Source organism: Camelus bactrianus, chromosome 16, assembly GCF_048773025.1.
Source record: "Camelus bactrianus isolate YW-2024 breed Bactrian camel chromosome 16, ASM4877302v1, whole genome shotgun sequence".
In the NCBI taxonomy this organism is placed as follows: domain Eukaryota; kingdom Metazoa; phylum Chordata; class Mammalia; order Artiodactyla; family Camelidae; genus Camelus; species Camelus bactrianus.
Window position 1 is genome coordinate 58,440,647 of NC_133554.1, and position 25,459 is coordinate 58,466,105.

The 25,459-nt window shown below is 52.8% G+C and overlaps 1 protein-coding gene across 4 annotated transcripts in view; it reads left to right on the forward strand.

Annotated features, from left to right (window-relative positions):
• The first annotated feature begins 485 nt into the window (after positions 1–485).
• Positions 486–25,459, forward strand: part of RPTOR (regulatory associated protein of MTOR complex 1) — a 236,500-nt gene continuing 211,526 nt past the window's right edge. For 2 of the 4 annotated variants that reach the window (XM_074343898.1, XM_074343899.1), the window contains exon 1: positions 486–1,485. In XM_074343898.1, the coding sequence (XP_074199999.1) occupies positions 1,324–1,485 (162 nt within the window). In that variant the 5' untranslated portion in view covers positions 486–1,323. The remainder of the gene's footprint in view (positions 1,486–25,459) is intronic. The other 2 variants (XM_074343900.1, XM_074343901.1) reach the window with 2 other exon arrangements.

A 25,459-nucleotide genomic window follows, 5' to 3' on the forward strand; every position in this document is an offset into this window, starting at 1 on the left:
ATCTGTAGCTTTCAGCTGTTTGCACGTGATGTTGTATCACAATAAGCATCAACCGCTCAGAAAATAGGATGAATTAAACAAAATGTTACAATTGTCAAAATTAATTTTTTCACTCAGTGTTCTCTGAAAAAATTAAAATGTGATTGATACTGTGGAGGATACTACACCCCCCCAAAATCCAATTTTTTTTTGTTATATTGTCAATGGTTCTATCTGAAGCTTTTGCTGCTTTTTCAAAATCTGGAGGAAGCAAAATGTCAGTTTCTTTAATTTCAGAAGCACGTAGGTCCATTTGTAATAATAAAAAGCTTTTTAAAAAATTAACACAGTTTCATTTATAGGACTGATTTGATATGACGCATCTATTGAAGAATGGCGATACACTCTGGAAAGCGGAATTGTGGTAACCATGGTAACGGGGGGGACAGGGCCCTCTGTCGCCGCCGCCTGGGAAACACGGCCAGAACGCTCCGAAGAAGTTTGGCCTACTAGGCACGCCGTAGGGCGCGGTGCATGCTGGGCCTTGCAACATGGCGTCCTCCTTGGTGTGCTGATGAGAGGAGTTTCACTGTAGCTTCAAACTAGAGGGCAAAGCTCTCCAAACCCAATAAGCCCACATTACCCTTTTTACCCGCGGCTCCGTGTTGCCGGTTCCTCAGGACTCGTTCTCAGGCAGGAGAGAGCCACGGGGCCGGAGGCCAGGGCCGGCCAGGCCGCGCGGGTCCGGGGCTGAGGAGCCGGCTGCGGGCGAGCACGATGGGCCAGTCCTGGCCTTGGTTGCAGCAGCTCCGGCGAGTGCGGGACCCGCAGGGCTGAGAGTGGCTGGAGGAGGCCCGAGGCGCTCTGAACCTCTTCCCCTCGGCCGGAGCCCTCAGCCCAGCCGGCGATCGCGCACCGAGAGCGGGCGGCCTGCCTGTCCTCCGTTGGAGGCCGAGAGCAGGGTCATCGTGAGGCCTGGAGTACCGCACGCCTTTGACAGCTCCGCTCGCAGCCCCTCCGGGAACGGACAGCCTCAGAAGCAGCCGGTGGCTTGGGATCTGGGGGCGTGTGTGCCTGTGCGGAGCTCCTTGGGTTCCCTCAGCTCTCACCGCTCTTCCCACCCGCTCCGACTTCCCGCGCAGAGTTAGAGAGAAGGACCGCAGACTTTTTGCCGGAGTAAGGGTCTCTGCACACTCTCCATCCATTTCTTTTTCTACTTCCCCTTTTTCTGTTTTTTTTTTGTTTTTTTTTTTTTTCCCCGCCAGTTCTAGTACACACAAGTTTTTAAGGCTGGAGGTTCTTGAGCGCTTACTGCCCAGGACTCCTCCACCCCCTCCCCCGCTCATGGAGTCCGAGATGCTGCAGTCCCCTCTCCTGGGGCTTGGGGAGGAAGATGAGGCCGACCTTACAGACTGGAACCTGCCTTTGGCTTTTATGAAAAAGAGGCACTGTGAGAAAATCGAAGGCTCCAAATCCCTAGCTCAGAGCTGGAGGATGAAGGATCGGGTAAGTGGATTGCGACTGCGCCCCTTGGATCTTGGTAGTTTTTTCAAGGAAGAAAGTTCAGGGCCAGAGAGTGCCCTTGGGAAAGTGGCAATATTTTTTCCCAGCCACATGTTGCAAGTCAACCAGAAGGCACAAACCATTTCAGACTCCAGTTTTTGTCTGTAAGTGGAAAAGGCTGTTTTGGTTGGTAGTTATTCACTGGATAGTGTTAATTTGATTCAAACTAAGTCCTAATTCAGACAAGAAAAGTTAAGCGAGTTAGAAAATACATTACTGTACGTATGTACACCCTCTTTGATACACTAAGCCCTCTTAATAGTTAGAGGAAAGACAACTTGGGATATAATATTTGCACCCACGTGGTTGGTCTACTTTTGTGGCTAGTTTACTTTTTTTTGTCCAAGCTAGGTGAAGTGCAGATGTGTAATATAGTACACAAGGAAACAAGATTACTGGCTAATGTTCAGCTAGTAACAAATTAATGCAAAGTTATTTTAAAGTTACAATGAACTTCATCATAGCCTTCTAAACAATTTGTCTTGAATCTGGACTTTCCTCCTTTTATGTGGTCCCATGTTACGTGGAGATGGAATTTCTCTGATAGTGGAATTAGGGTATGGTGGGTTGAACTTGGGTCTAGGTTTTAGGGGGTCTTCATGGTGTTAGAGTGTAGATAGCAACTCACAAGCAGCTGGTAGGAAGGAAAACAGTCAGTTTTGTTGAATCTGTCTTTAGTTAACCATCTATTTCCTGGTTTCCAAAGCAAAAGGGTGGGACTGTCTCCTCTATGAATGCTTATAATTTGTGTATTGTTTTCTCCTTCGAGACAATATTTACTTGAACATTTTAGTATAAGAGGGGTTGTTGGTGTTAATAACGCAGTGTTTGCCTCAGGCTCATGAATATGTTTATATAAGACTGTTCTTAGTATATGATGTTGAGCATATACAGGATTACCCTTATGGTAATTCTAGTCAGTCACTGGTAACTGGTGCTTCATTTGTTACTTGGCGTACCTTTAAAGGGTTAGGAAAATTTGTTTCATCTAAAAGTAGTTTAGGGAGTAAGAGAGATGGTCATTGGAAGAGATTGTGTAAAGTCTGTCCTAGGGACATCTTTATACTAATTATGTAGTTTAAAGCTTTTGTGGTTGCTATGCTTATATGAAAAGATTTATTTTAAAAGTCACTGTGATTATTTTTTTCTTGAAGGGCATTTTTTTTTTTCCTTTTGAAATGTAGTTCCCTTTGCTACCCCAAACCCATGCTCAGACTGTTCAAAACTGATTATTGGATATATTTTTGATTTTCTAATTAAAATTAATCTGTGAATGATCAGCATTTCCTGAGAAGCTCTTCATAAGTTATTAAGGGGAAGGAAAGTTCTGTGAGTCTGAGTAATGACTGAGATCGCTGTTTAGAAAGAGCCAGGGGAGAAAGTTTGCTGTATCCGACCTTTGCAAGTTGTTTAATAAAGAAGAAAACCAGCAGCTAACGTTTTGGGTTCAGTCTTGAGAGCTCGGCGTCTTAGCAGTCCTTGTAGTCTTCCCCCCTGGTTAGACCATGAGTGGGTCTTGTCAGCACACTCTGCCAGGACAAAGGGTGCAGATCCAAGTGATGCTGAGAGTTGGGAGGCAGCGGGAACGCGTGGGGCAGGCCAGGTATGAGGAGGGCAATGGCACAGGCTCACAGAGAAGTGGCAGCTGAGCTTTGACTGGCGTCTGACTTTCTGAAGAGCACATGCTGCAGCTCAAAGGGCAGCGGAGCCTTGGCCAGGTCTCTCTCCCTTTCTCTCTCGTTCTTTTCTTTGAGAAGCCAGAAAACTTTTTTTTTTCTAAATGTGAAGTTATCCAATTTTAAAATCGTGGAAATAATTCAAATGTTACAAAGCGTGAAGCTGTGCAGCCGCGCAGCTGGCTGTGGCCGGCGGGGTTCGCGTCTGACCTCACGATCCTAGGAGCCCTGCGCGCACAGGCACACGGGCGGGCCGCTTCCCGCAGGCTGATGCCGCAGCTGTGGGCCCGCTGTCCCGTGCGGGGACCTCCGTGGACCACTCCTCCTGCCGGGCCAGCCACCCCCTCAGTGCAGGCTCGGTCACTGCTTCTTGCCGTGATCCGAATGCAAGTCCACGTACTCCGTGTGTACATACTAGCGGTAGCTTACTGCCGTCCCACTTGGTGGAGTTAACGGTTCTTTAGACTGACATCTTGACCAAAGTTGAGTGACGACGCCATGCAGTTTTCTGCCACCAGCCCTTGGCCTGTCCTCACAGAGCGACAGGGCACTCACACCCTCAGTCGGGATTCCCACCATCTTGGTATGAGTCATCCCTGGTTTTCAGATGCCGCTGTTACTGCATTTTAATTACTAAGTTACTGTGAGTGTGATACTGTTACCATCCAGTTAGCTTGTTGTTTGGTTAATTCTGTGTGTAGTGACTGTGTATACGCATCAGTGGCATTTTTGATGTATAGTTTTCAAATAACTGGGCATATAAACCACAGTTCAAAATGAATCATTCTCAGACCTACGGCCAGAGCAGAGGTGTGTGTAACTCCCCGCTTTGTGTTTTTCTGTGAGACTTTACAGTCATCACAGAGCTCATTTTCCCACTGGAAAGTGGGCATGTGGGGATAGCTGGTCTCAGACGGATCCTACGGAACCAGGACGGCTTGAGGGCTCTGAAAAAACCTGTCCCCAGACTCACTGTACCTGCGTGTGTGGGAGATGATGCTGTAAAGTGATGAAGTCATTTCCCAAACCGGGCCCCGGATTTAGTCACCCGCTGTGCAACGGTGCTTGACTGCACCAGCTGATGTCCGCACAGTCAGGTGTTAGTGAGGAGGTCAGGAAGTCTGACGATTCACCCTCCTAGGCTGCCTTCCGAGGAGGGTGAATCGTTAGACTTCCTGACCTCCTCACTCCCTGTTTCCTCACCTCGCACCCCCTCCTCAGCCGGCTCCACCCAGACTCTCTCCCACATGCTCGGACTGCCCTCCGCAAGGTCATCGTTGCTGCTAAACCCATCACTCCTCTGTCCTTATCTTTTCCACTTCTCAGCAGCATTCCAGGTGGACCACTCCCTCCTTCAGGAAGCCCTTTCTGCACTTGCTTCTGTGTCTTCCTGAAGCCCCAGGTCTTCCCGAGGTCACTAGTCGCTGCTCCTCAGACTCCCGTGCTGGGTGGCGGCTGAGTGTGGAGCCCCCAGAACTTGATCTGGGCCCGTTCTCTGCTCTGCGCGCCCCTCGCTAGCTGCTCTCATCCAGTCTCATGGTTCTGCACGTCAGCTTCGCGCCATGACTCTCAGAGCCCCGTCTTTAGTCCGACCTCCCGGAGCTCCTGTCTCAGGTGCCTGGTTGTCCACTTTGCCTGGGTTTTCTCCATCACAAGACACCCCAGCACCGCCCACTCTGTTGTTCAAGCTGTGAGTCTATAATTTATCCTCAGTGACTCTTCCTCATCGTGCTGTGCGTTCCATCAGTAGAGCCCGTCAGCTTCGCCTCCGAAGTGTGTCCCATATTGGACCACCTGTTTTGTCTCCACCGTGCGAGCCCAGGCCAGGCAGCTACCACCTTTCACCTGGACGATGAGAATTGTGTCCTGACTGGTCTCCTGGGTCTGCTCTTGCCCTGCAGGCAATCCCTCAGAGGGGTCAGAGGCACTTTTTAAAACTGTCAATCAGATCCTGTTCCTCCCTTACCGGGCCTGTCTCCTGGCCTCCTAGTGCCCGGAGCTGCGTGCTCTGGCCCCGCCTGCTTTTTCTGCTTCCCAGATGGAAAGGCCTGGAATGCTCTTCCTTCTGATCTTTGCACACCAGGCTCCTTCCTGTCACTGGCACCCAGCTCCAGGCCACTTCCTCAGAGAGGCCTCCCCTGGTCACCCCATCTTAAGCAGCTCCCCAGTCGCTCATGATCACTCTTTATGCCTCTGATATTTTTCTTCAAATCTCCACCCCCAGAAATGAGCTTTTTACCATAAAGCAAGGACCTTGTCTCTGCTAGTGTAGAGGACAGTGCTGGGCACACAGCAGGGACTCAGTAAAAATGCACTGACGAGAAAAAGGGCTTCCACGTGGGTGATGTCTTCGAAGGCTCAGTAGCACCTCTGTCACCTGCGGCTTGTTCTCTCTGTGGGACTGACGAGGGGACTGAGGCCGGATTAGATGGCTTGCCTGAAGGGCGGAAGGAAGTGGAGCCTGAGACCCAAAGCCCGGGTGGAAAACCAGCGAGCACAGCTGTGCACAGCGCCATGCTGAGAGGCCCCGGAGGCCGGAACGGAATGTCTGGGGAGGGGGACTGCGGAGGTGGCGGGGACACAAAAACAGACTGTCGACCAAGCAGCAGCAGAAGGCTGGTGGCGCAGCCCAGCTGCCTCTGTTGTGATAATGGAAGACCTGCGTTGCTGGCCTGTCCCCGTGCTGACAGCTGCGTGGATGGTGACACTGCCCGAGCCCCGATGGACCCGGTGGCGCCAGACCGTGCTGGTCCTTGGTGTTCCTTGGTGCCAGGCGTGTGCAGTGAAAAAAAAAAAACGGTTTCACTTCAGAATGCCCTTGATAAAGCACTGGAAATGATTTGTTTTCTTAAACCGTGGCTCTTTGGGCCCCACCTTTTCCATCCTCTGCCCGCTGCATGGTTGTCCCGGGACGCGACGCGGGCTGGGCGGGAGGAGGCGGCGGCCGCCCCGCAGCTCAGGCTCCGCGGGCATTTTCTCGGAAGCAACCATGGGAGCCTCGCCCCAAGGAAGACAACTCGCAGTGTTTGTTGCCGGTGATGAAATGAGGGCTTCCAAGTAGAACTTAGAGTTTCAGAAAACCCGTCTCTGCCGCCGTGAGCTTCCCAGCGCTCAAAGATGTTTCTGATGAGATGGTGGTAACAGTAATGATTTTTTTTATATTGTAGAATGGAATGTGTCCACATTTGGAACATCTGCGTAATTCAGTGAGCCAGTATTTCCACGTGACCAGTGCCTGATATTGTAAAGTCACGCATGGGTCCAAGAGCCAAAGTTAGGCCGACGGATTTTAACACAGTAGGGTGTGAAGGCATTGCTGTGGTTTCAGATGGATTAAATTTCCTATTTTCTGCTCTATTCGGAGAGACTGAAGCAAACCTTTAAGAGAAGAAACTACCCTTTACTGAGTTTTGCTGTAATATCAAAGAGGAATATTTTCAGTTGTTTGGCTCTTCTGCTACTTCTGCCCTTTCCAACTGCGTATCTTTCTGAGGCCATATTTTTGTCACCTTCAACCAGAACAACGTATCACAGCAGACGGATGCAGACTCTGAGCGCTCAGCTGTCTTCTATTAAGGCAGACATTAACGAGGTTTGCAAAGAATATGTCACTGGCCTAGCAGTTTTCTGAAAATATAATTATTTTTCATAGAAATATTTATTGAAAATGTAATGAGTTTATAATTTTTAAATGAATTAATAAGGAAATATGTTGCTTTTTTTTGCTTTGACTTCTAATATGGAAACTACTGGTAAACGTAACTTATAGAAAAGCTCTTTGGGAGTCTTCAGGCATCTGTAAGAGTGTCTTGTTATCAAATGCTTGAGACCTGTTAGTGTGGTTAAAAGAGAGCGGGCATCCGGCTTAAACCAGGAAGACGGGCTTGCGGGTATCAGGTGGTTGTCCAGGAACAGTCAAGTGCGACCGGGAACCAGGAGCATGTCTCGGAGGGGCCTGCTCCGCTCCTGCCGCCTCCCAGCTGGCGCTGTGCTGCCTCTGCGACTGAAGGCATCTGCCTTCCAAGCAGCCAGTGGCCCCCCTCAGGGCCACCTCCTGTTGCCCCGGACGTCTCGTGCGCGTCCTAGAGGGAGACGCGCTGCCACTCACCCCGGACGCCCCGTTCTGTGCTGCAAGAGAATGGGTCCAGTGGGGCGAGGGGCAGGCCCCCCGTGCCCGTTCCCGTGGCCCCATGCCCATTCCCATGGCCCCCCGTGCCCGTTCCCATGACCCCCCCTTGCCCTTTCCCGTGACACCCCCATGCCCGTTCCCGTGACCCCCCCTTGCCCTTTCCCGTGAAACCCCCATGCCCGTTCCCGTGACCCCCCTTGCCCGTTCCCTTGACCCCCCCTTGCCCGTTCCCGTGGCCCCCGTGCCCGTTCCCGTGGCCCCAGGCCCGTTCCTGTGGGCTCGAGGGGGCGGTGCTTTCTTTCTGTAAGGCTGATTCGATACATAGAAGAGGCCACTCCAGCAACTATGTGGCATGATGTGCTGACGCCTTGTCCTGTCCTTGAGATTTAAACCTGCCGGGCGGGTCCGGCTCTGCCGAGCAGAGAGGTGACGGCTGAGGTGAGGCGGCCGATGGCGATGAGTTGAGCTTGGCCGCCGTCGGTACGCTTTTCACATGGGTCTTCTGCTCTGGATGGTGACTCTTGTCTGTTTTTTAGTGTTGAAACCGTTTAGACTTACAGAACAATTGTAAGACTGGTGTCGTCAAGTCCCATAGCCCACTTTCCGGATGCACCAGTTTTTACCTCTGGCCTCGCTCACTGTTTTCATCGTCCCAAACTGAAACTCTGCCCCGTTAAACACTAACCCCCACCAGCCCCTGGTCACCGCTGCCCTGTGTGTCTCTGGGTTTGTTGACCTTGACATTCTGAAGGGCACAGGCGGCTGCCTGGTGGCAGGCCCTCCAGCTGGGTCTGCCCGGTGTCCCCGCCTCAGGCCTCGGGCGGAGTCCTGTGCGTTGTCTCAGAAAGCGCACTGCGTTGTTGGTGTGTCACTGTCATCGCTCGCTTGATCAGCAGGGCCTCTTCAAGCTGTCGTCAGTGCCCTTTGACGCCCCCGCTTTGAACACTTCTCAGCTCTCAGGTGCAATGAGGTGTTCCCGCTCACCTCGCCTTTCCCTGCCTCGGCCTGGAATCCGCCTTTCCTCCAGTGGCTCCCAGTTCCTTTTGGGGGAGGATGGAGTTTAGACGCAGGACCTGGCACTCGGTGTGCTCGCGGTGGCTGGTGTGCCATTTTGGCAGAGAAGGGAGGCGGGGACATCCGCGTCCGGCTGTATTTATTTCCTACCCAAAGCTGTGCGTTGTAACGTGATGCGCAGGGGCGTCTCTGTGCTGGCGGCCACTCCTGGCCCCGCCTCCTCTGTCCCTGTTTCCAGGTGTGTCACTTCCTTCCCAGCAGTGGGAACCTGGCTCCTGTGTCCTCACTGAGCCCCTCGTGGGAAGGCACGGGTTTCTGAATTGCTCACGCCCAGCCCTTGGGGAGGGAAAGGCTCACAACCCCTTTCACTGTGGTTCGAGGCAAACGTTACCTGCAGGGAAGCATGCAGACCGCAGCTGTTAGTGTGCGCTCCCTGAAAGCAAGTCTCAGCGATTCTGTGTTTTTTGGGGAAATAATGGTTCTTACGAGCACTTTGTGCCATTTACACACGTGGCACTGAGCCTGGGGCGGTGGGGGCTCTGAGGAGACTTGAGATGTGGGTGTGGCCCGTGCGGAATTTAATTTTGTTAGAGAAAAAGTTCAGTGAAAGCACAGGCGGTAGTTACGTCCCTGCACCTGAGTCACAGGAAGTGGTTTAAGGAGTTCTCTGCGGGGTTTGGGTACCGGGTGCTGGGCCGACCCCTGCGGTAGGGGGTCCCTGACCGGAGGGTGAGTGTGTGCGGGTCTAACGGTGGGGGTGTGGGGGGGAAAGAGTAGTGAAGTTGCAAAAAGCTGATTTAAAGATTCAGCCGGTAGTTTTGAGTGCCTCTCTGTGCCAGACACCGTGCTAAGTGTTGGTGACTCATTGGTGAATAACTCCTGCTTTTAAAGGCTTTACCGGTTTTGGGGAAGATGGGTTGACCCACGGCTGGAGGCCGGGTGTTGGGGTGGTGGTGGCTGCAGGTGGAGTGGGGAGAAGGCCTCCTGGAGGGTGGGCACGCTGAGCTGGTACCTGGGAGAGGAGAAATGACCTGGGCAGAGGAGAGAGAGGAACCAGGTGCAGAGGTGGGGAGGTGAGAGAGCCGGGCTCTGGGGGCTGCTCCCCCCCCGCCCTCCCTGGGGCCCCGCGCCCCCGCCCGCGTGGCCACCTCAGCATGTAGTGTGTCATCTCCCGCACTGGGACAGGGACGTGGTCGTGTTAGTGCTGCATCCCCGGCTTCTCCCGTGTGACCGACTGGCGGTAGGTGCTCAGTGAGCGTTTGCCGAGCAGAATGTGTGCGCATGGGTGTGAGTGGGCCGGTCCTGACTGCTTTGTGAGGCCCGAGGAATTCGGATTTTGTTGTAAGGACAGTTTAGGAAGGTTTTAGAGCAGGTCAGTGATGTGCTCGGGGCTGCATTTTAGATGATCCCTTTGGCTGCGGGGGGGAGGGGGATTTCTGTGTGTGCTTATGTGTGTGTGAGTCTGCATGTATGTGTGTGTGTGTGGGGGGGGTCAGCTTGCCCTGTCGTGGCGCGTGCCTCCGCTCAGCACCATGTTGAGGCCCGTCGGGTGACCGGGCTCCCAGGCTCCCACTGCTGGTCACTCCCTGGTGACGACAGATGGAAATTTCACTCTGCAGTTGTTTTCCCTGGACGTTGGAGGAAGTTTTCCTTAAACAGAGTTCCCGTGGGGAACGTGGAGGATGTTGCTTGGTGGCCCCCAGGCCCCGTCCCCCAGGTCGCCCTCCATCCCCGCCGGCCACACCCCTTGTCCCCTGGCCTGCGGGTGTCGGTGACCCGCTGTGCACAGGGAATACCGTTCAGTTTGGTGTTTTCTTGCGTAAAGTCTTTTCCTCTTAAAGTTGATCCGACAAGCAGTTTAAAGATGTGTCAAAATAAGAGCGCCCGTCAGAACGCTAAGTCAGCCTTCTCCTCCTTCCGGGTTCCCTCTTGGCCCCGGCCTGGGTCCAGATTTAGTGTCTTCGGGCGACACTGCTGCAGGGACACAGGGTGGCTTCTGTCTCTGCTGTGTTGGGTGTCCTTAGGTCACCAGCTCCGCACTGCTGCCCCGAGTCCGTGACCGCGGGGCCCCGAGGGCGGCTGTGCCCGGCCTGGGCGGGCGGGGCCGGCAGACCCCAGTCTGGCCTCAGGGCCTGGCCCCCGATCCCCACTCCTCGGTCTCTTCTCCTGGAAGGGGGTTGCTCCTGGGCCTGCAGGCGTGGATGTTTTCCCTGAAGTTTTTGTTCTTTAAGTAAAACTTTGTACTGAAAATGGGCTTAAGTGCTTGAAAAATATTTTACCATTTTTTTTATTAGAGTAACTGAGTTCCTTGGAAAGTTGTTGTTTTCCTTCAGATTATAAAAATAAAAAATCCTTGTAAGATTGTCTAGAAAGTATGGAAAACACAGCAGTGCAAATACCATTATGTAAACCCTGCTAAGCCCCTGTTAACGCTCCGGGTGCTCCCCGCATCCGTCTTCCCCTGCCCCTGCCCCACCACGAGGGAGATGCTGTGTGTGTCCCTGAAGGGTTGTTTTCAATGACCTATTTTGACGGCCTTGCCCTTGTGAGGCCTGAAGAGTAACCATCAAACCAGCTCTCGGGGAGCCCCCGCTGCGCTCAGCACTGTCACGGCAACTGGCTCTTAACGTCCTTCTGCCTGTGGGTGGGTGACAGCAGTCCCAGCTGAGCACTGGGTCCCTCTCGCCGGCGTCGGGCCTTGTCCAGGCTTCCCATGTTGACAGTCCCCGTAGCTCCCAGGCAGCCCTGTGAGCAGGCACTCTCACGCCCATTCTGTAAACTGAGGCAGGAGAGGTGCGAGAGCTTGCCGGAGGCCACGCAGCTAGTGGGCAGTGGGGCCTGCATGCGGACCCAGGCCTCAGGCCCGGCGTCTGAGCCCCCTGCCGCCCTGCCCGCCACGAGGACGTGAGTGTTGGTGGCCAGACCTGGGGGACTAGGGCTCTGCTCATGTCTCGGGGCACCTGCTCACTCGTTCACCGACTGCCAAGCAAGTGCCTCTGCTGTCCCGGCTCCTCCATGGGAATGAAGGAGCGCGGCCCGGCGTCACCCTAGGGAGGGATCTGCACACGCAGACCAGCTCAGTGCAGCCCATCGGGGTCTGGAGACGTTCAGCTAGCGGTTCAAGGCTGGGCTGGCAGTGGGAGGGGAGGGCGTGGCTGCTCGCTGGTGCGGGGCTTGGGGTCGGGGCTCAGGAGGAGGGGGCTTCAGGAGGGGCCGGGCCTGAGCCACGCGGACGCAGGGCCCTTGTCGGCTGTGTGGGTGGCGGCCAGTTCAGGAGAAAGGAGGCCTGTGTTTGGATGGGGTGGGAGGCGGCGGCCTGGCCGCAGGAGGCTTGGCCCTTCTTCAGTTGTGAGGTGTGGGGGGGCGGGTGATGATGGCAGATTTCTAAGATATTTTATTAAGTTAGAAAACAAACCACACACACATTAAAAAAAAACAACCCAAGGCACGGAACAGACTGTTTGGTGTGACCGTGTTTGTGTTTTCAAGAAGCCCTATACACATGTAAAAGTAAGTGCTTATCTCTGTGATATGCACGTGAAGGCAGTGGGAGGCCGGGGTCCGTGGATCGGGGCTGGCAGCCTGACCCGCTGCTGGCACGTGAGTCAGTCCTGGAGCACAGCCTTGTCGCTCCTGATGGTCTGTGTTGCCTTCTTGCTGCGGTGGCAAAGTTGAGCAGTTTGACAGGGACTGTGGCCACAAAGCCTGGACTATTTACCTTGTGGCCCTTCGCAGGAAATCCTGGGTGACCCCCTTCTAGAGAAGCCCTTTCTCCAAGTCTGGTTTGGCCGTGTGCCCGGGGGCGGCCGCCGGCCCGGGGGATGCTCTCGGTGTTCAGGGAGGTCCCTTGGTTCTGACTGGTTGAACTCAGGTCTTTCCCACCCTCACCCAGTGGTTCTTGGCCTGGCCTCCCGGAGTCCCGCCGACCACACGCTCCGCCAGGGCGCAGGGGCCCGTGTCAGTGTCGGGAGCAGCTCTCTGTGCGGCACCCTCCCCGTGGGTCCTGGGGCCATGCTTCCAGCCGCCCCAGCTCCGGGAACTCGCTTCCCGTCCCTAGGCTCCGGGACCCTCCCCTGCTCTGCTCGGGGCTCAGGGGTCCGGGGCTGCCGCGCTTGCTTGCTCTCTCTCAGGAATCGCATTCCGGCGCCGCGTGTCGTTTCACGTCTGAAGAAGCGTTCTGTGCATCTTGTTCGGCTTTCTAGTGTGTGTGGTGAGAGGGTGTGTCTGGTCCTGGCGCCCCCCCCCGCCCCCCGCCCCCCGCAAGCGCAGGCCTCCCAGGTGTGGAGCAGAAGAGCCGAGGAAGATGAGGCGTCGGGGAGAGGAGCGATGCTGGGCTCCGTCGCCTTTCACTGAGCGGAGCAGTTGATGGCTGATTCTTTACAACTAATAGCCCTTCTTGCACTGAGCCTTACTTTTCTGCCAGTGGAGTTCCGCTTTCCAACCCAAACGTGGCGTTAAAATGTAAGACGGCGTCGGTGAGCCAAGGAGTAGCACAGGCGAGCGCTTGGAGAGCTGACTTGCGTGCTCCCTGGCACGCCACTCACAGGCCCCGGGTTGGAGAGCTTCCTCCAGTAGCCGCGTGGGCACTTCGTCCGGGCGTTGTAAAGCCAGGTGGGTCGGGGGCTGAAACTGAAATAGTTGCCCAACGTGTAAGAGGACTTAGACTTGAGGCCCTTTCCGGTTTTGGTGCCACAGAGCTGCCCTGGGCTCACTGCCTCGCAGTCCTACAGCGCAGGGTCTGACCTGCCGCCTTAAGGGTTTGGCTACTTGTACAGAAACCCGTGTTTGGAGTGAAGAACCGCTAGAGCCCTGGAAGGAATCGTCTGATCGCTCTCTTCTTTTAGCTGTTTTATTTAAGTAGGTCTACTCTGATTTGACTTGATTTTCTTTCTTTTTTTAAAAAAAATGAGGTTAAAAAATGCATGAAACATGTATTTATAGTTTAACCAATATTTATAAAAAGCGCTCCTGTGTCCCCCTCCCCAGGTCAGGAAGCAGACCCTTGGAGCACCTGGAGTCCTTGAGGCGCCCTCCCTCCCTCCCTCATCGCAGCTCCTCCCTCTGAGAGGCAAAAGTCCTGCCTTTCTGGGTGATCCTCACGTCTTCACTGGCCTCAGTGGTTTTCCCACCTACGCGAGCGTCTCAAAACCTTTGCCCCGGCGCTGCTGCTTTGGCGGTTATGCGAGTGCTCGGCTACGTTTGCGGGTTTTGGCGTTGCTGCTTTTCTCAGTGCTACGTGTGTGAGATCCGCCCAGGCTGCTGACTCCATGTGTGATTGACCCGCCTTCCCTCAGTCGTATTCACTTATTCACGGCAGGGCGTGCACAGCTGGCCCACCCGCCTCCGGGGTGGCGCTGGGATGCGCGTGCTCTCTGTGGTGCAGGTGGGCAGGCGCAGGGCAGGGCCAGCGTGTGGTCTTTTTCTTTTTTTAAAGCCTGTTCTGGACCTTTGCCCATATTTTAGTTGAGTTTTTTTCCCCTTACTGATTTTGGGAGCTTTTATCTATTTTGGATATTTACTGTAAGTGCCTTTCCACTCTGAAGCTCATCTTTCTGCTTTCTTCGTGGGTCTTTTGGCATCTCAGTTTTGACGCCGTCAGATTTGTCATTCTTTCTCTCTCATCTTTGTGCTCTTTTCCATCCTGGCTCAGAACTTCCTCCTTGCCCGCTTCCCTGGTAGCGAGGGCGATCGCCTGTCCCGTCGGGAAGGCTGTGGGCGTCCCCCTCCCCCAACGGGCCTTCGGCGCACGTCGCCTGTGGTCTGTGCCGGTTCGGCGCACGTCGCCTGTGGTCTGTGTGGGGTTGGCGCACGTCGCCTGTGGTCTGTACAGGGGTCCAGTGTTCTTTTTGCTTTTCCCCATGGAGAGAGCTAGTTGTCTTGGTGAGTTTTGCTGGAGACCTCCCCCTGCCCCTCGCTGCAGTCTCTGTCATGTGTCCAGAGTCCCTGTCAGCGCGGGTCCGTCGGGGCCCCTGCTCTCTCCCGGCGGTCACCCTGCAGCACCCCTCTGTCTTCACCGCGAGCTCTCCGGGAGTCGTGTGGGCGGAGGCCTCACGCGTGTTTCCTCCGAGAGCACCTGGCTCTGTTGCTCTGCTCTCCGCAGGAGTTAAGAATTAGCCTGTGGGCTCAAGGACAGGGTTTGCTGGGCGTGTGCCCGGGATTGCACAGGGCCTGTGTATCAGTCTGGGGGGTCCGACATCTTCACAAAATTGAGTTCCTGTCCATGAACGCGGCGTGTCTTCATGGGTTTAGGCAGGTCTTTGTGAGTTTCCCTAAAACAGTTAGACACTTGCCCTGTGCAGATGTTGCCTGTCTTTTGTTCATTTTCTTTCAGGTACTTGGTATTGTCTTGATGCTGTCCTAAATAGCATCTTGTAAAAATCTAATTTTTATGCTGTTGTGTATGTTTTTTGTGCGTGCGTATAGAATGTAGTTAATTTTTATACACAGCACTGGCAGCATCTCCCGTCGCATCAGGAGCCCGCAGGCATGGCTTCCCGACTCCTCCCCAGGGCTGCCCGGAGGCTGCTGGGGAGGGGTGTGTGCGTGTGCGGGGGGGGGGGTGTCGTGGGGGGGGAGGGGTGTGTATGCAGGCGGGGGGAGGGGTGTGTGTGCGGGGGGTGTGTGTGGACGCAGAGCAGCCTTTCTTACTGGTTTCGTACCGTTCTAACCACAAGGCCACTTGACAGCTCTTCATCCCACAGATCAGAAGGGTCACAAGAACCCCAGCAGGTAGCCAGCCTTCTCCATTCTCCTTGCCTGGGTACATTTCCGGGGAATCGGTGCTATAAGTCAGCCCACCTCAGCTCAGGCGCCTCCTTCGTGGCCCGGCGGGTTCGGGCCTCATGGTAACTCTTGAGCCGTGGAGAAGGACCCTTCAACGTTGAACTGTCTGTCCCGTGAATGCATGAGAGGACCTGCCAGGGAAGCCACATAGTCCTAAAATTCTCCTTGTAAAAAGAGTTTTTAAAAGTTGTGATTTAGGTTTTTTAAATGGTATCCCCCCCAACTCTTACTTATTTGTTTGTTTGTTTGTTTATTTTTAAATTGCAGTGTAGGCAGTTTACAATGTTGTGCCAGCTTCTGGTGCGCAGCATCGTGGTTCAGACACACGTATACATGCACATACTCCTTTCCACGTTCTTTTTTGTTACAGACTACTACAAGATACTGAATATAGTTCCCTGTGCTCTACTGCAGGAACTTACTGTTTATCTATTTTATATATAGTAGTTAGTACCTACAAATCTCAAACTCCCAATTTACCCCTCCCCACTCCATTCCCCACCCCTGGTAACCATAAGTTTCTATGTCTGTGAGTCTGTCTCTGTTTTGTGAGTAAGTTCGTTTGTGGGTTTTTTTTAAGATTCCACATATGAGCGACGTCATATGGTATTTATCTTTCTCTTTCTGGCTTACTTCACTAAGGATGACCATCTCCAGGTCCATCCATGTTGCTGCAAATGTCATTATTTTTATTCTTTTTTATGGCTGAGTAGTATTGTATAAATATACCACAACTTCTTTACCCATTTGTCTGTTGATGGACATTTAGGTTGTTTCCATGTCTTGGCTGTTGTAAACAGCGCTGCTATGAACATTGGGGTGCGTGTATCTTTATGAATTAAGATTCCCTCTGGATATGTGCCCAGAAGTGGGATTTCTGGATCATATGGGAAGTCTGTTTTTAGTCTTTTGAGGAATCTCCATACTGTTTTCCATAACAGCTGCAGCAAACTGCATTCCCACCAGCAGTGTAGGAGGTTCTCTTTTCTCCACACCCTTTCCAGCATCTATCGTTTGCAGACTTTTTCTAATTTATTTTTCTTCTGGTTTTATTGAGATGTAACTGGCAGTCAGCCCTGTATGTTGCACAGCATCGTGGTCTGACTTACATCCATCATCACAGAAGTGAGTGAACATCCATCATCTCATATGGGTTAAAATTAAAGAAATAGAACAAACATTTCCTTGTGATGAGAATACCTATGATTTACTCTCCTAACAACGTTCATGTGTATCACACAGCAGTGTCAACTGTGTTTATCATGTTGTGCGTCACGTCCCCAGCACTCGCTTACCTTATAACTGGAAATTTGCACCTTTTGGTTTTTTTCTAAGTCAGTTTCAGTAAGTCATATGTTCAGGGGATTTTGTCCATCTCTTCTAGGCTTCTGTCCGTCATGCTCTTCTGTAGGCACGTGGTGATGTGCCCTCGCCATCCCCGACACTGAGCGTGTGCCTGCCCGCCCTTTCTTCTCAGCTCTGGCCGGAAGACGGCCCGTTTCCAGTCCTGCAAGTAACCAGCTCCTGGCCTTGGTGAAACTCCGTAGTTTGCTTGCTAATGCTTCCTTCCTTTACTTAAAAGTCTTACCTCCTTTTTTCTACTTTACTTGGGTGAATTTTGTTACCTTTTCCCCTGTTCTTCAGGGGGAGATTCTTGAGCTGGACACTTAGCTTGTCAGTTTCCAATCATTTGTCTTTTCTAATACAGGCATTTTGTAAATATCTAAATTATAAATTATAATATGTAAATTAAATGCTTAGCTGCATTTAACAAGTTCTGACAGGTGGTATTTTTGTTATTGTTCAGCTCAAATTTTCTAAATTTCATTATGACTTCATTATGAGTTTTTAAAAAGAGTGCTTTGTCATTTTTAAATGTAGAGGACTTTTCCTAGGATTGGTTTTTGGTGTCTTGCTTGATTGCATTTTGAGCAGGGGACACGTGCGTGGTTGCAGCAGGCGGTAACAGGGGCACGGGGCGTCTGCGGGGAGCTGCTTTTATCACCCCCTCGTGTGAACGGCACCCCCTTGTGTGGTGGGTCCTGCGACTTGCACGACTCTGAGTGTGCGTGCGTGTGTGTGTGTGTACACACTTCAGTTCTCAGTCCTTTGAAATTTGTTGAGCTTTGCCTTTGAAGCTGCACACGGCCAGCTGCGGTTGGTGTTCTCCATGTCCTTGATTGACCGTAATGTGTATCTGTAACCGCCACGTTCTGTGTGTGAGCGTGGAGTCGGATATTTTATTTGTCGTGTATAAATCGTTTGCATCTTTACTGAGTTTTTTGACTGCTATCAATAACCGAGAGAAGTGTATTAAAACCTCTCACCATGATTGTCAGTATGTCAAATTCTCCTTATGTTCTATTTGTGCTTCATTTATATTTTGAGGCTGTTTTTTATGTCACACAAACTTAAAACTGTGTATCTTCTCGGTGAATGGGAGTCTGTGTTGCTGTGAAGCCGCTGTCTGCACCGCCAGGACTGTGCTTTGCTTTAGCCTGCACTATGTTTCATTAGTAGAGTCACGTTGTTTTCTCTTGCTTAGTGTTTGCACTGTTGCTTTTCGTTCCTTTTATGTATGTTAACCTTTCTTTTCAACCTCATGTTTTTCACATGTCTCTGGTAAACAGCTTGTAGTTAGGGTAAAAAAAGTCTAGTCTGACCATTTTTATCTCTTAATTGGAGCATTTAGACAGTTTACATTTTATTTGGGCTAAAATCTGCCATCTTATTTTGTGTTTCCTGTTTTTCCCACTTGTACTCTTTTTTACCCCATGCCTTTCTATGGATTGAAAATATTTACTATTTAATTTCTTCCCTTTTACTATCTTTGAAGTAACATAGTGTTTTTCTCTTCTTGTAATAGTTCCCTAGCAATTACAGTAGGAATACTCAAAAGAAAAAAGTACGAAGTTAATCAGGAACTTTCATATTTTTCTGGACAAAATCAGACTTCAGAAAATCCACCTAACCTTTCGTTTCTTACATGTTAGTATTGTTACATATTTTATTTCTTTTTTTCTTTTTTTTTTTAGCATAAGTGGTTTTTTTTCTTGTGTATACAGCCAGTGTTCTTTTAGATTAATGCACATTTATGAGTTTTGGCTCTCACTCCTTTTGGCTCTCAGACCTTCCATATGGGATCACTCTTACTTTGACAGAAAGATTTTAGGATTTCCCCTCATGAGGGTCTGCCAGTGCCACGTTCTCTTGGTTAATCTGAAGATGTCTTTATTTAGCCCTGATTCTTACAGGCTACCTTTCCCAGGTGTGGAATCCTAGGTTGGCACTTCCTTCCAGCACTGTGAAGCGGTCATTCCAACGCCTCCTGCGTCTGCTGTGGCTTAGACGCTGCCAGGCAGGTGCTGAAGTCCTTCCCCCACGTCGTTGAAATGAGTCAGATTTGTTCTCACTCTCTTTTCCATCGTCTTCCATATTTTCTAAAATTTTTGTCCTTCTGTGCTGCACTGTGGACGATTTCTTCCTTTTTATCAAGTTCATGCAGCCTCTCTTTAGCTACATCTAAGCTGCTGTTTGTCATTTGACGAATTTTTCACCTTCCGTGTTCTGGTTCATTCTCTTAATCCAGTGAGTTCTTAATGTTTTTTTTTGTTTGTTTGTTTTAAAATTTTTAGAATTTTATTTGGTTTATTACCAGGTCACTTGAAAAGAATTTCCTGTTCTCTGCAGCTAGTTTCAATTTGCCTTTTTGTTCATTTGAATATATAAGCATGGCATTTTGTTACTGTCTAGTGTTTCAGTTTGAAGTTCTCTGGGTCTTCTGTTTGCTTATGTTAAATCACTGCCCAGGCTCCCTGGGCCATCTGCTGCTGGGAACCGAGCTTGCAAAACGCAGGCAGGACAGAGACCACGTGTCGCATGATTCCTTGGGACACGTCCAGACTAGGCTGGGGGCGGGGGCGGGGGATGGAGAGTGACCTCATATGGGCATGACTGTTTCTTTCTGGAATGATGGATTGTGGGGATGGTGGCAGATCTCTAAATGTTCTAAAACAGGTGGACTTTATGATGTATCAGTAATGCTGTTTAGAAACGCGTGAAGGCACTGTGGCCGGAAGTCCTCGGGGCCATATTTTGTTCCTTTCTCCCCTTTTCTGCGCCTGTCGATGCCAAGCTCCCCCGGTGGAGGTTGTGGGAGGAGGGGAGGTGGTGCCCTGTGGGAACAGCCCACTGGGGTCCCTGCCTGTGTGGGAGCCTTGCCTCTGAGGCTTCCTGCTTGGGCTGCCTGGGCGCCCTGACTCCCTCCCTCCCTCGCAGGCCCCCTCCCCTGCACCCCCATCCACTGCTGCCTCTGGGTCCCTGCTCTCCCTTAGATTTTGACCTTGTAGTTTCTTGCCAGCTTGCCAGCTCCTCAGTGCTGTTGAGGAGGGTGGAAATCAAAAGACAGCAAAGCATTTGGCCCAGGTCCCCTCCTGGCCTGCACTGCCCCTGCCCCCAGCTGGAAGGCTGGGCGGGGAAGACCTTGCCGTCCACATCATCGCCGGATGTGGAGGTCCTCCCTGTTCCCACACGCCTATTGAACACTTCTGGTGCTTTTGGGCCCCTTTCCTGCCACTTACTAATCAAACAAGTGTTATGAACTAGCTCTTCAATCTCATAAAACAGTTCCTCAGTTTTAGTGGGTCTAGTACAGGGCTGATGGCTGGAAGGGGGGTCAGAGGTAATCCATATGATTCTAAATGTCTGCATTTTATTTTTACCAGGATAATTTGAGAAATGAAGTTGATTTTGGGGGATACAGATTGGGGGAGGCTTTGAAACAAGCTGGCCACATTTGTATGCCAGAATTTTTTACTAAGGAAGTAAGCGTAGTAACTACTGTGGCTTACAGAATTCCCACTCCTTTTGTGTCTTGGAGTGTTTGGTTAGGTATGTCAGGCTTCGGTTTTTGTGAATCACTCACAGCAGTGCGCTTCTCTCGGTGAGCAGAGACACCAGGTGTGGGAGGAGCCAGAGGGGGAGCGCCTCCGCCCTCTGCGCGCTGCCGATGAAATACAGCGAACAGGGCTTCCGCTAAATTAACAACACAGCAGGCTGCATTTACTGAGTTAGTGAATTAAAATGAGGTTAATAAGATACTTGAGCTCAAAATCTACAGTGTGTTAACTCGTGTACAAACAGTCATAATTTTAAGGCATGGTATTACTTTCTTGTGTTGCAGTTGTTTTTATTCCAGGCTTTCTGCTTATTCCCGCGAATTTACATCCCTGTGTGACAAAAGGTCGTGGGGCGCGGGGCTGTAAGGCTGTCGACGCGGACACACACAGTCACACCCTTTGCAACTGCAAACTGTATGAAAATCTGATCCCGGAAGGCAGGGGCCCGCCTCCCGGCCCTCGTAGGCCTGTAGCATCTTCCAGGTCTGTTTCAAACGCTCACCCTTCCTGAACCCTGCCTTTACCGCTGCCTGTTTAAATCCCATAGCGTTCTGTACCTTTTTGTGCCTTGGAACGTGAATTACTTTCATTTTATAATTTACCGTTTTATCCTCTTCACCTTTTTAGTAGATTTGTAGAAGAAAGCAACGTCATAGATTTGAAAAGTCGAAGAAAGCAGTAACAGTAATGAAGTGGTGCTGAGAGCCGCCAGGTGCGTGTTGGTCTCCTTTCCCGTCATGCTTCCGGTGCTTACGCAGTCGCACTGCTGCCATCGTGACAGCCGTGCAGCTCTCTGTCTTCCTGTTTCACTTGTCACGTGGCGTTTTCCTGGGTCACTAAGTGTTCTTCTCACTGATTTTTGACGGCTCCGTGTCGGTCCACGTTTTAGTCTCCTGTCGTCAGCCGTCCAGGTTCACCTTGCGTGGTTCCCTTCCCCCGTGTTACGACCAATTTCCTTGGTGTGGATTCTGGAAGTCGGAGAGCCGGGAGGGGACCCCGCAGGGCCGGTGCAGAGACCGCAGCCCTGGTTCGTGTGCCGCTCCCGCCGCCCTGAGGCGCTGCTGCTCCGACCCGATCTACCTGAAACGTCGTCTCTCTTCCACAGACTGCTCTCACTAATACGTTTTTCTTTCCCTTTTCCCCGCAGAAGTGGGGACACCATCCTTGGTTAGAATCCAAAGGTTCATGACAAGGTGCCCTGTCGGCGTTTGCAGTGAAAAAGTATTCGTACTTACGTTTTTGGATAGAAAAGTGTTTTATTCATGGAATAGTAGCTAACTCGTGCAGCTCTGCAATACCACGTTTTAAACTTGTCCCCTAGCAGTGCGGATGTCCAGCGTGGTCCCCAGGGGGGCCACTCCTGGGGTGCCCATCCCCGTCGGGCCCGGGCTCATGCACGCCGGCGGTGCTTTAGGGTCTGCTTGGTGAACGTGCGGCCGTTCTCTGTCCGTGCTCGTTCCGCGGCTGGTTCTTACTCGCACGCTGAGTCTTGCATAACCGTAGTACGCCTATCAGCCTCGCCCAAATGAGGGGCTTCAGAAACCGTGCAGACCCCTTCAGTTGCCACCTCAACACGTCACCTGTCCCACCAGAGCCTTGGAAGCCTGGGAAGCTCGCGGTCACTGTGGATGGGGGAGGCGGAGGAATAGCAAGCCTTTCCTTTCCCCGAAGGAGGTGGGAGTCAGGGACCTCGGCCGTGCGTCCACGGCACCCTCAGCCAGCCTGCTGCCTTGCCCGCGGGCTGTTTTAAAGAGAGGAAACTAAGATATTTCAGAGAGGTCTGTAACCCACGTCCAGCCTATCCGTAGCCATGTTTCCGGAATCGGGCATTTCAGTGCGGTTGTGTGCGAAGGTCTTCATTAGCTCTTCATTTCTACTCATGGCTTTGAGTCCTGGGTTCCACCTGTGGCATCGTTCCTGCCTCAGCGCTGCCCGGGAGGCGGACCCACAGCTCTGCATCCGTGATTGACTGTTTTGCTTCTGTATTTTAGAAGAATTACCGAAATTTTTAAACGGTTGACTTACAAATGTTTAGAAAAGTACTGGTCACTTGGTGTGACTGTATTTTCCCACAGTTCAGGCTACGTCTCCCGATTTTTATTTCCTTTTCCAGGAGAATTTCTTTGGAGTCACACACACATTTTTCTTTTCTCCCTTTTTATACAAAAATTGAGATCATATTCTACGTACAGGTTTATCCCCAGTCCTTTTCACTTAACATCACGTTGTGTGTATTTCCTCCCATTAGTTACATATTTTAAAGACATGGCTTCCGTTGGGTTCACGGGGGCCTGAGGCTGTTTAATTTTGAGGTTTGCCGTTGCTGCTGCGCCTGTGGTTTCTGCACACTTCTCTGTTAGACATTTAACTCCCTTCTGAGTTTTCGGTGTTGTAAGCAATGCTGTGATGAGAGTCTTTATGTATAAATCTTCATCCGGACCTCTGGATGTTTCCTTCGCACACGCTTCTAGAAGTCATAAATACCCGGGTGTGAGCACAGTAAGGGATACTGACATATTTTGCAAAATTGTTGTTCAGGAGGGTGTTTTACAATATGGCGTATTAACAGAAAATGTAGTGTATTTACTAAGGCCAGCAGAGCAGGCGGTGATCGCCGATGAGAAGACAGTTTCTCACTCCGGTTCTCGAGAGCAGAGGGCTTGCCTGCCACATGGGGAAGCCCTGGGGTGGGGGGGCGCTGTGGGCAAGCACCTTTACTGGGGCTTCTGCTGGAAGGAGGGGGCCCCGCAGAGGAAGCTGGCTAAGGATGGCTAGTTTGAACAAAGTCTGCAGGCTCTGGGGCGCAGGGTGGGCCTGCGGTGTCAGATTCCTGGCCTTGGGTGGTTAGTGGCCTGAGCGAGGGCCCCTGTGGGAGGCAGGTGGGGGTGTGGGCTCTGGGGGTGTGGCGGCTGCTCTGTCTTTGAAAGGTGAGCTGTTTATTGTCTCGAGAAAAGGGGCAGTCACTGCAGGATCTGCAAGGCCCCAGAAGGCAAAGCATCAGAAACACGGGAAACAAAGGACTTGGTAAAAATGGAAGGTTTCCTATTTGCATGCCTGCTAGTGGGTCTGAGAACGCTTCTTTCCAGCCCGTGGCATTGCCGTTAACATGCTGTTTGTGCTGAGGTGGGACCTGGCCCCTTTGTTGTTTCGGTTACGTGTTTCAGGTGCTTGTCGCCGAGCCTGTTCACACGTGTCGGGGCAGTTGTGTTGCTTTGCTAGTTGTTGTGCCCTTTGCCTGTTTGTGAGTGAGACTGTGGCCCAGGTGCGCTCCGGGGCCTCAGCCCTGGGCCCTTGGCTCCCGGGCTGTTCCAGCCTGGAGGGAGGGCCCCTCGGGAGCGTGGCTCCGAGCTCCGGTGCCCACCCTGTCCTGTTCAGCACTCTCGTCTGTGCCTTGGGGAAAGGTTTGGAAGGAGCGCTCGCTGCGTTTGCCGAGGATACAGGAGTGGGAGGGACAGGTGATAATGTAGATGACGGAACCAGGGTTGAACATGATCTTGAAAGGGCAGAATGTGGGTGGAAAGTGGTAAAATACACGGGGAGGCACTGCTGGGCCTGCGCCTGGCTCCTCCTGCCCCCCCGCCCTCCGTCCCTCTCCCCTCCTGCCCCTCCTGCCCCCCTCGGGTCCTCCCTCCCCGCCCCACCCCCACTGGTTCCCGTTCTTGCTTCTCCCACCACGTGCATGTGTACAGATGGAGTTCAGCAGTTCATGTGCAAAGACTAGGGACGTGAAAAAGCTGAGTGCTTGCCCTGTAGACATCTGTCCGTGGCCTCTGAGACCACACTGGAGTGTTTTACTTAATTCTGGGTGTGCTCTTCTGAGAGGCTGTCAAAGACCAGACAGACAGAAGATGGCGGGGCACAGTGGCTAAAGTCCCGGGGGGCCTGGACGCAGAGGCCCTTCGGTGGTGGGGAAGAGGGGGTGCATGGAGTGAGGGGGAGGCCAGAGGGCAGCTGGGCCGGCTGCCGCTGGGCGTCTGAGAGGGAGTGGACCAGCCTGTGGCTCCTGAGAGCCGACTGGGGACAGACCCCGGTGGCCCGGCCCAGCAGAAGTGACCCTCACGGGGACTCTGGACACTCAGCCCTGTCAGCTAATTCCTGCTGGGAACGTTCCGGGGTAACGGGACGGCCGTCTCCCGGGACACGAGGACTGCTGTGTGCCTAGAAGGGCGCTGCGTGCAACGGGAAGGGATGCCAGGAGGGCCGGAACTGAGAGCCCTGCTCGCTGACTTGGGGCTTTGTGATTCTTCAGCCCTGCTGCACCTCGCTCTCCTGCACATTGGAGGGCTGGCACCTGTTTCCCGAGAATCGGTGCGAGCGTCTAGGGAGGCCGCGATGCTCGGTGCCACGAGGCTTGGTGCCACGAGGGCTGCCTCCCTGTCCTTCGGGAAGAGCTGCGCCACGTGGCCCCAGGCCCCGTCGCACTGAACCGCATGCCGCCGCCGTGCTCACGTGAGTGCCAATACCCCGCCCACGGACTGTGGGGACGACAGCAGAGCCCACGGGCTGCCCTAAACCTGAGGCCTTCCTGTTAGAACGTGCATCGCATTTTTAGCTCTGCTCACGCTTCCAGTGCACGTGGGGACGAGCAAGCTTGAGGCCCGTCCTTGTCCTCTGCTGCCTTCCCGTCACCCCAGGGCCCTGGTGAGGGGTCTGCAGGGTGGACTGGGGGTGCCTGTGCCGCTTCCGGGCCCTCGCTGTGCTGAGCGAGCCGCTGGGCGTCTCTGTTCTCAGAAGCTGCATCTATAAAACAAGAATAAGGATCCTGGCCTCCTCATTCTGGCAGGGAGGGGGGCGCTCGCTAGGCCCTACCTGGGAAAGGCCTGAGCTCCTCCGAGGGGAGGCAGGCACCACGGGCCAGAGGCCGGCTCTGGCTGGTAATCGGCCCTGCGGGTGCATTCGCAGCCACGTGGTTTTCAGCTTGCTGTGGCCACAGGCCGGAGGAGGACGTCTAGCTTTTCCTTCGGGACTGTGTGGTGTAGACAGCGGGACCTTTGCCCAGCATCCATTTCCCTGAAGGGAGAGGGTGTGTTCTGGGTCCCAGAGTGTGGCTCACTGCCTCCTGTCCTCCTGTGTCCCCGGGCCTCCGGGGCCCTCGGCCATGACTGAGAAGTGTGGAACATGCTGTTCTTGTTTGCTTGTGACACCGCCGGGCGTGTCCCTGACTTGCGTGGGGGTCTCTGAGGCACGGTCTCCGGGGAAAAAGAACCAAGAGGATATGAGTGTGGACTCCGTGATGGCAGAGGCTGATCCGTCCAGAACCTGCAGGAGGGCCCGCAGGCTGGGGACCCGGGGAAGGGCTGCTGCTGTGACTCAGGCCTGGAGGCTGGTGCAGGCCTCCCCGTTCCTCGGGAGGTCAGCCTTCTGTTCTGGCCAGGCCTTCACCTGATCGCACAAGGCCCGCCACGCTCAGGAGGGCA